Below are 9,985 nucleotides of genomic sequence, written 5' to 3' on the forward strand. Positions count from 1 at the left end.
TAATGAATGCATGTGCACATGTATGTGCACTATCATATTCATCAATAGGGGTTTTGAGGGAGTACCCCTTGGCCCTGTTATATCAGGGGAGAACAAAAGGACCATTTCTCCAGGCCTAGAAGCCCACTGTCTAAAAGGGAGGCTGCTCCACTGTCCTCTAGAGAGGGCGAGGGATGGAACCTCATTCCCAAACTCCCACTTACCTGGATAGGTGATAGAAGCTATATGAGGAGGAGTTTGTCATCTGTGAAATGGGACTCATCTTTAACACAGAGCTGTCCTGACGGGTGAATGAGAAAACCTGGGGCTAAGGCAGGCATTATGGAAAGGTGTTTCTCATTGTTTCTCCTAATGAGAATATAAATATCTTTATGAAGGAAGCAAATCTCTCTCTGGTATGCCTTGAGTTCAAAGTTTTAAAGACAGAAGGATCTCTAGCTTCTTGGGAGACTCAGAAGCTCCTAAGAGCTGCCCAACATCATGCCTCTGAGCAGACCCTAACCCAGTTCCCCACGCTGGGAAGACAAGCTTGCCTTTGATTCACCTGGTGAGCTCAGTGAGAGATGGCACCAGGGCAGCAAGCCGTAGTGTTTGCCTAACTGCTGCTCCTGGACTGCTACGCATGTTAATACGTTTATAGGAAAATTCTAGACCTGTCTCCCATTCAACAGTGCAGGGGTCCTCAGATCATGCGTCATCCAGCCACGTCACACCACAGTTTCAACCATGTGCTGCCTCCCTGTGAGACAAAAACCTAAAAAGTACTACCATTTCACTGAAATACAATTGTCCCTTCTTCCATTCACTAATAACTAAATATATATTGGGCTTAAAATTTATACTTTTCCATTTGAGGTGTCTCATTAGCTCTGTAGTAGAAATAAGATAAGAAGGAAAATTAATATTTGGGCAAATTTAAGAGTTACAAATGAGCTGAGATGGCTCCTTCACATTAGCTGTTAACTTGCTCAAGTTTCAAGGCACTGAAGATTAAATAATCCCTCCTTGGACCCCTCTTCCCCATTCAGCCACAAGCCTCTCCTTCTCATTGTCTCAGTCTCTCTATTTCCTTCTCTCTCTCTCTCTCTCTCATGATGAGATCTCATTTTCTGTAGATAAATATAGAAATATATAAACGTGCTTAATAAATATGTAAACACCTACATAAGCAAACTTACAGGAAGATATGATGAAGGTGAAAACATTCAACGGTTACCTCTGGGAGGTATGTTTTGGGGTAATGATTTTTTCCCCTCCACATGTACTGTGACATATACAGTGGAATGAACCTCATGCACACTCCTGAACACCCAACTGTCTGTTAATACAGAAGCAGCATCCATGAAATTAATAAAAATAATACAAGGCTGCTCAAAATAACTAGGTAGCTTTATATGTACCACAGATGAAATGTTCAGATTAAAAATGACTGAAATAAACAAGGAAAACAAATTACCTTCAAGTTCCCATTAATCACTCCTCTACTCCTCCCAGCTCCCTCCTATCCCCATGCAACCCCAGCACTCATTTCTGAGACCACTAGAGGTTCATCTCAGATGGGGTGGAGGATGCCTGCATGATGTCCTGCTGCTGCTGGGAGAGGGGTGCATGGAGCTGGAGGTGGGTGTAGACAGTGGGATGGAGAACACACTCTGGGTCTCACTGGGGTCGGCATCCCTCACAAACAGCTCGTCATTCACGATGCACAGACTGAAGGAAAAATGGGCCCTCAGACAACTGGTGGATGGACACCCACACCCCCAATACTGACTCTGCTCCCACTGGCACTCAGCAACCAGAGTCCTTCCACGTCCCTCCTCTGTGTCTGTCTCCCAGGTTCCTTGACTGGTACCTCTGCCCCTCCCCACAGAGCCCACCTTTGGAGAGACTGTCTACCACCTTCACTCGATTTATAGGTTTATCCGCAACCCACGGGCAATTTCGCATTTACCCTTTACCACAGCCCAAGGGCTGGACGCTCTGATGCCCATTCTCGGAAGACGACGCTGAGTCACACAGAGGTCATGTGACTTGACCAAGATAACACAGCGAGTGAGTGTTGTTTCAAGGAGACAACCCATAGGCCGATTCCAGAGTCCACGCTCTTCCTAACCACTAGGCTACACTGCTCCTGGGATCTCCCTGCTGGCTTTCCACAATGCCGAGTAAACCTAAGGTCTTTGCCACCACATTCCCACGCCCCTGAGCCCACGTGGGGATGGGCATTCCCACCCACAACAGGGCTCTCACCTGGCGTAGCGGGCAGGGGTAGCGATGAAGGTCCGGGTGAAGGCACGCACACAGCCCTGAGAACTTCCTTCCACTTCAACAGCAAACAAACAACAGTACCCCTTAGAGCCACACGTGCTGTACATGCTCACATGGCGGTCCCCAGTCAGGGTGTGACTGGACACTCATGCTGAGAGGGCAATTGTTCACGGGGGCCAGGGTGTCGGGAATGGGGAGGGCAAATATAGGAGCAGTCTGCGCCCAGTGACAGGGCCCCTGACGACCACCACACAAGTTCATGGGATGCATTTTTCACAGCCGCCCAAGAGGTGGATACTACTACCCCATTTTGCAAATGAGGAAACTGAGACCTTAAGTAATGGCCCAAGTTCTCAGAGGAAGTATCTGGGATGAGAGCCACCAAAATCCACAGCCTGTGTCCCCAACGCCCAGGGTGTGCAGGGCAGACAGGCATGGACACAGCTCAGACCTGGGTTGTCTGTGGGAAGCCTGAGGGCAGGAGAACACAGTGGGGAAGGGGAGGCGGGGGGAGGGGGGGGGTGGGAACAGAAGGGAATACAAGGGGAGGGAAGGGAAGGGAAGGGGAAAGAAAGCGAAGGGAAGGGAAGGGGTCAGGGACGCTGGGTGGTTCTGGGTGTGAGCCTGGCCAGGGGGAGGCAGCAGTGGGGCATCTGCGCTGGGGGTCTACACACACTCACCTGCCTTGAACACCCCACTGACGGAGAAGCAGAGCATCCTTTCCTGAAAGGGAAGAGCCCAGGCGCCCAGTCACCACCTCCACCTCCCACCCACCTGCGGCTTCCTGGGCCCACCCGGGGGAGGAAGCAGGCGCTCACCGTCTGGAACCACGTGTCCACCACGAAGGAGCTGAAGGCATGCTGAGTCTTGGGCAACACACAGAGAGTGTGCACAATGACACGTTTTGTGTGCTTCAGCAGCTGGACCCGCAGGTCTGTGAGGGGAGGGGAAGCGAGCGAAGGTCAGGGGCTGCCACGCCCTGGGCCCTATGATTGACCCCTTCACCGCCCTTTCCCACCCAGTCTTCCCATCACACACTCACAGGGGTCCTTGAGCTTCTTCATATTCCTGCTGTCCTTGAAATACTTGCACAAGCTGCTTCTAGGAGACAAAGAGCAACAGTGGGTGGTGGGTGTTTGCAGGAGCTGCCTGTGTCTGCTGGGGAGCCACACAGCCCAGGAGCACAGCCTGTGCTGTGATACTCACGGGGCTGGGTCCTCGGGGTGGAAGGGAATCATCAGGGAGAAGCAGGCCTCCTCGTGATAAGCACCCGCGAGAACCTGTCTGTCTCCATAGTCATGGATCAAGTAGTACCTAAGGAGGAGCAATGAAGACAGTCTATCTCTGTGGTCTGGACCTCAAATGAGACTTGAAAACTCCCCTGAGCAGACCTGTGCTCAGGTGGCCTCACCTGTCCTAGCCCTCCCTCCCTTGCTCAGCTTCCCAGAGATACTTACTGCTTCAGGAATTGCAGGACTAGGCTCTTCAGCTCATCAGATCCAAAGTAGCTTCCCTGGAATCAAATGGCACTTGAGACTATGCAGTAGATAAAGCCTCCCTGCAACACCCCAAATGTTGTTTGATCCTCTTCCTCACCTTGCAGGGCTTTACTATGTAGGGAGTGTCAACGTCAACGGTCACTGGTGACGGTAACTCCTGGCCATCCTGGAGAAGGGAAGAGGAAGTCAGGAGTGGAGACCAGGGGAGTGGCCCTGGATGATCCGGGAAAAGGATGGGCCCAGGAGGGTGAGGGTCAGAGGTCAGGTGTGAAAGGGCCCTGGAAATTCCATGGGAAAGTTTACAGTGGATGTCCTCATCATGAAGTCCTGGAAGTCTCTAGTGTTATATTCAACTTGTGTGTGTGCGTGTGTGTATTTATGGGCATTTTTCCAGCAAGTATATCCATGTCATTTTCAGGAGTCCATGTCCCCCCAAATGGTTAAGGTTCTGATGCTAATATGTGATCTAAGCAAGACCCAAAGGGCTTGAGGGCAGGTGCAGAGGCCACCGACATTCGTAAGAGACAATGATTTACGTAGGCACTTACCAGGCGTAACAACTTCGGGAAACATTCTCTGATGGCCCTGTCCAAAGCCAAAAATAGAGAAGAGGTGGTTGATGGTTCAAGATTGCAATGCTTCCTTTGAGTTAAAACAGTAATACCATAAACAGAGATCAATGTGTTCTGGCCAATCCAGCAGCACCCTTTGCCCACCTCTGCTCCTGATTTTAGGGGTTTTCAGTCCACTTGCCTGTTGAGCACTGAGCATCTGTCATCTTACTGTCTGAAAGGCACTGTCTCCTCATCTCTCTCAGTACCTTCACTTTAATATTCCTTCCCTGCCTCCCTTCCTCTCCTTCGCCTGGGTAGCTCCCACCCAGTCTACTCGGACTCCCTTCTCCAGTGCCACAGGGACCAGCATTTCAAACCCGTGCTGCAGGGCTTCCTTCTCCTCCCTCCCTTCCTCCAGGGCCCCACTGAAGGCTGTGGGGAGAAGAGCGGATGGAGTGGGAGCCCGGGGCTCTGCTACCTCACTGGGGGTCCAGCACTCTGGCAAGACCCCGACACCCCCCAGGGATGGCCCAGGATGCTGGGCCAGCGAGGTGAGTGAGGTGGGGCTCAGGGAGGGAGATGGAGGGGATGAAGACAGAAAGGGAGTGAAGGTAGGAAGGGAGAGATGAGAGAGACATAGGGGCACAGAGACAGGGGAGAGAGAGACAACAAAGGGAAGGGAAAGAAGCTCTCCAGTGGTCGGGGTCAGGGAAGAAGAGAGAAGAAAGGGGAAAAGGCACACCTGTTGCAGCTCTTCACCTGCCCCAGAATCGCCCAGACACACCAGGTAGGAATGGAAAATATGCACATGTTGGGCTGGGGGCCCACTGGATGCTGGCTGAAACTTTGTCACCTGTGTGAGCTCAGCCAGACTTGGGCACGGGAAACCGAGCAGCCATGGGGGCAGATCTTCCTCAGAAAGAGGAAAGGGTCAGGTCCCAGCTCAGTATGGGGTTGAGGATCCGTGGCCCCCTCTGATGATCACTGTCTTCTCTCCCGATGACCCCTGCACCTCTCTGAGTTGGTTCTTTATCTGAGGAATCATACCTGTCTCAGGCTGCCCAGGGCTCCTGTGAAGGACCAGGCGGGATGATGTGACGTGTGCAGGGAGGGATGGGAAGTGCCCCTCAGAGGCCTGTCCTTCTCTCTCCTCTACCACCTCTGCCCTCTGCCTCCCACTCCTGCCTCAGGAAGCCCTCTGATCACTGGCAGGGGCCCACGTCTGGCCCCTTGACTCAAGGAGCCCTGCTTTCTCCCAAGGAGGGTCCAGCTCCTGGCATTGGGCCAGCAGAATGGATGTCATGACAGCAGCCATCCATGGCCTCAGCCCTCAGCATGACGCAGGAAAGCCCCCATGTCAACCTGGGAGAGGAGGGGTGATCCCTTTGGAGAAAGGGGAAGAGGGCCCCTCTCAGAACGGGGGAGGCAAACCCCATCTCAGCACGAAGAAGGAAGGCTTCTCTCAGCAAGAAGCCCTGGACAGGAGGACCCTTCTCAGTCCAGGGCGCCAGCATCTGGATCAAGGCTGGTCGCTCCTGGTCCTGGTGAGGAGGAGAAGCCCTACTTCCTGGGGCACACTCTTGGGAGGCCTTGCTGGAATATAGCTGGGTGCAGAGAGCTGGAAACAGACCCCAGAGCGCCTGCAGAGGTGAGCAGGTCAGGGGAAGGAAACTCCTCACCGGTGATAGGCACAGAGAGAGCAGAAGGTGGGGCCTGTGATCCTCCCAGAAGACCAGGGCTGCCACCTTTGGCAAAGGGGCACTGTCACAGATAGTCTAGGCTCCCATGGGTGAAGGTCACCAAGAAGGGTGACAGGGTGTTCACACTGACCTTACATAGGTGGACTGGTCTGGGAAGGTGTCACACAATGGGTTCCCTTGCAGCCACAGCTCTTCAAGCTTCAGCCCTTGCATCTTGCTCAACTCCCACACAGACGTCAGCTGAGAAATATGGGGCAGAAGTGGGAAAAGGAATCCCAGGGAAAGAGGGACATCCAGATCCCGGCACCCCCAGGCCCCTCCCTCCCACACAGGTACCTTCACCTGCCTCCTGTCATCACTCTGATGGACACTAACATGCCCCACCCCCCACTCTCAACCCAACTTTGACCTGGCTCCCTCTTCTCACCTCATTTTTGGAGAGGTTCAGGATCTTGACCGTGGGGGCCATCTGTATAATGTCAGACAGGCCATCCAGCTGGTACAGTTTGTTGCTGCTCAAGTTCAAGGACAACAGCTTTGGGGCAAGAAGAGGTAGAGTGAAGGTTACTATCTAGGACCTTGGAGACAAATCTGCCCTCCACCCCATCTCTTCCACCCCCTACCCTAATACCAGCACTGGGCCTACAGCCTCACCTCAGGGAAATACTTTTCGATGACCTGCAGGGTGGCAGCCATGCAGCTTCTTCGATTCAGAAATATATCAATATCACAGCCCACCAAGTCTTCAGGAAGGAGAGGGGAGGGAATAGGATGGCTGAGTGGGGTGTGGGGCCAGCACCAGCCCCTCCCCACGTTACCATCCCTAAGTCTCCCTCCAGGAAGACCCCTCTGCCCTCACCCGCCCTAGAATTACTGCTGTCAGCCGTACCTGGGTCAAGGCGGAGCCTCTGGAGGTCGAGAGCTTGCTGGGAGACATCAAATCGTTTGCTCAAGGTCAGCTGCGGAGAGAGAGATGGAGAGAGCCGCTCTGAGGCTGTGGTGGTGGCAGGGAAATCGGGGGCGAGCGGGACGGGGGTCTGGAGGAAGGAGAGGTGGGTCTGAGCGCTGGTACACTACTCGCCGTGAGTCTCCATTACCTTTAGCTGCTCCATTTCTTCTGGCTTCAACTTATCCCGCACAGAGTAGGGAACAGCGGAGGGGCTGACAAAGACAGGTATCTGCAGGAAGAAGAGGTGGGGTAAGCACCAGGAACTCTAGTTCCAAAGAAGACAACCAGCCCCTGGCCTGTACTCCTTCCTCAGGACGAGGTACACGTAACGCCCTCGACACACACCTTTCGGCTCTCCTCGTCACGAATCTTGTAGCTGACATCCATCAATGCAGAGGCAGTGCTAGCTTCCTGGACAAAGAACCGAGCCCCATTTTGCATAAAGTGGAACTATAGGGATTGAATGCAACAGCAATAGTTTCAGAAGCCAACAGACCCTGCTGAACCAGGTCTCTCTCTCCCCCTTCCCTGTGCCCACGCGTCTGGCTTCGGCATCCTCTCTTACGTCCACTGGAGTGAAGGGGACACTGCAATGGCTCTGGATTGACTTCATTAGCCATGTCTTGTCATACTTTATCCCATAAGGAATCTAAGGATGAAAAGAAGGCATGGGAGAGAGGACAGACAACAGGGAATTTAGGCTGGAGGACGAACCTTTTCCTGTTCTTTTCCGGCCTTCTACTGGACTTGCAAGGGCTTGTAAAGAAGGGACCACTGGCATGATTTCTTACGGGTGTGCGTAATATGGATTTCCTAAATACTCTTTCTCTCCAGTCAAACTCTCTTCCACATAATCAAGGTGTCAGAGATGATCTTCCTTTTATCAATTTCCAGGAGATCCTACCCAGCACACACACTGCTTGCCCCTCAGACAAGGTCTCCAGAGGCTCGACCCTCTGTCTCCCACACTCAGCTTGCCAAGCTGAGACCTCCAATGTGGAGTCGCTCCATATCCTTGGCAGTAGTTTCCATCTTTGCTTTGAGACAGGCTCCTCCGTTCTCCTCACGGTCAGCCTGCTCCCTGTACATTGCTTCTCTGAACCTGCCCTTAGATGAACAAGACTGTTAACTCCTGGTAATAAAAAGGACAGATTACAAACTGTCCCCAGTGAAAGAAACCAGCATCTCTACATGAGACCAACACAACTCCCCCTGCCTTTTCTCTCCTGCGCATTCCGTACATTTTACAGGATACTCACTGTGACCCTGAACCAGCTCCCTGGGGTTCCATCTTGTGTGTTCTTCCCCATTTCCCTCTCCAGAGGTTTTCTGTTTCTCCACACAGTAGTATGCATGTGGCCTTCACTTTGCCATCTCACTCCTCTCTTGTTGCCTCGGATGGTACAAGGAGAGCTGCAGGGGGGACGTGGAGAGAAGGACGGTGAGTGGCCATAAGTGCTAAGAAAGTCTTCTGTACACCCTCGTCTCTTTGACACCAGCTCTACAATTAGGATTGCTCAACCATTACTTCACTTCTAGCATGCTTCAGTTTTGCAGTGAGAGAAGAAAAACAAGTCCACGGAGAGTGAGAGAGGTGCATAGTCCCAGGGGCTGCTGTGTACAAACCCTGCTGCCTGGCCACTTACTGGCTTACTTCGGGGTCCTCCTGGACATCCCTCTTCACCACGTTTCCATCATCCTCCTGGAGGTTTGAAGGCTGAGGCTCACACCCATCACGTTCATAACGAGGGCTCCTCTCGCCAGAATTACCTGGGAAAGAACTCCAACCTTTCTTTCTTCCTTGAGGTGATCTACCACCATCACTGTATTCTGAAAAGAGGAACAAAAATACAAGTTTGCAGACACATCTGTGGTCCACTTACCACGTACCATGTCTTAGGCTAACAGCATGGTAGGGCAGGCAAAGTGCCAACCTGGCCTAAGGGACCAGTCCCACAAGCCTCAGAAAGGACACTCTTCTGCCTGTGCAGAGAGGACAGCCTTATCCGACAGATGGCACTATCAGGGGAAGAATCGAGGAGGAGCAGGATGAGGAAGAGGACGACAAGGAGGACAAAGAGGGAGGAGGGAGGAGAGGACAACTGCGCTGAAACTTTTAAAACAGTGGAGCAGGACTGATAAAGAACCGAGGTGTATGCGTCCATGGGCTAGACTGGACACCAGTCATATATACCAGGAAGGCACCCGAATCTTGCCTTCTCTCAGGACTTTCCAGCAACCACACCAATATCTCTCTCGTGCTTCCCAAATCCAATGAGCCACCATACCGATTCCACTAACAACCAGCAAGTTAGCTGGACTTCCTTTGCCAGTGCACTTGGAGCTTTAATGTCAGGTGGCACTGAGGTAACAGCCTCCTGAACTGTCTCCCTCCCTCCAGCCTTGCCCTGAACAATACTCTGTTTGAAAGATCCAGAGTGACCTCTCTATTGGGCCAGTCTGAAATGCCTTTCAGCTCAGCAGGCAACTCTTCCTAACTTCAGCCCTTCTATAACAAGGGTGTGAACGATAACCTGGAATGATGTGTCAGCCACCATTTCCCAGTGTTTAGGGATTCTTCTTTTTGCTTTCTATTACTGGTTTTTAATTTGATTCCATCGTGGTCAGGAAACACACTCTGCGGGATTTCAATTCTTCTTTTTTTTTTTTTAAATAATTTTATTTCTTTATTTATGGCTGCGTTGGGTCTTCGTTGCTGCACACAGGCTTTCTCTACTTGCAGCGAGCGGTGTTACTCTTCGTTTGGCGTACGGGCTTCCCGTTGTGGCGGCTTCTCTTGTTGCAGAGCTTGGGCTCTAGGTGCGCGGACTTCAGTAGTTGTGGCACGTGGGCTCAGTAGTTGTGGCACACGGGCTCTAGAGCGCAGAATCAATAGTTGAGGCGCACGGGCTTAGCTGCTCCGCGGCATGTGGGATCTTCCTGACCAGGGCTCGAACCTGTGTTCCCTTCCCTGGCAGGCGGATTCCTAACCACTGCGCCACCAGGGAAGTCCCT

General features: G+C 52.4%; 1 protein-coding gene across 1 annotated transcript; it reads right to left on the reverse strand.

Moving 5' to 3' along the window:
• Positions 1-1,524: 1,524 nt before the first annotated feature.
• LOC132513041 (nuclear RNA export factor 2-like) lies at positions 1,525-8,340 on the reverse strand. The gene is given in 18 exon segments (XM_060137260.1): positions 1,525-1,610; positions 1,613-1,710; positions 2,251-2,323; positions 2,949-2,991; positions 3,087-3,202; positions 3,311-3,369; positions 3,475-3,582; positions 3,726-3,781; positions 3,865-3,933; positions 4,316-4,352; positions 6,152-6,261; positions 6,449-6,556; positions 6,676-6,764; positions 6,911-6,980; positions 7,119-7,199; positions 7,310-7,420; positions 7,536-7,619; positions 8,230-8,340. Coding segments are annotated over 18 exon segments (1,494 nt in total). The 5' UTR covers positions 8,326-8,340.
• Positions 8,341-9,985: the final 1,645 nt, after the last annotated feature.

The sequence above is a fragment of the Lagenorhynchus albirostris genome, chromosome X (genome assembly GCF_949774975.1).
Source record: "Lagenorhynchus albirostris chromosome X, mLagAlb1.1, whole genome shotgun sequence".
NCBI lineage: Eukaryota > Metazoa > Chordata > Mammalia > Artiodactyla > Delphinidae > Lagenorhynchus > Lagenorhynchus albirostris.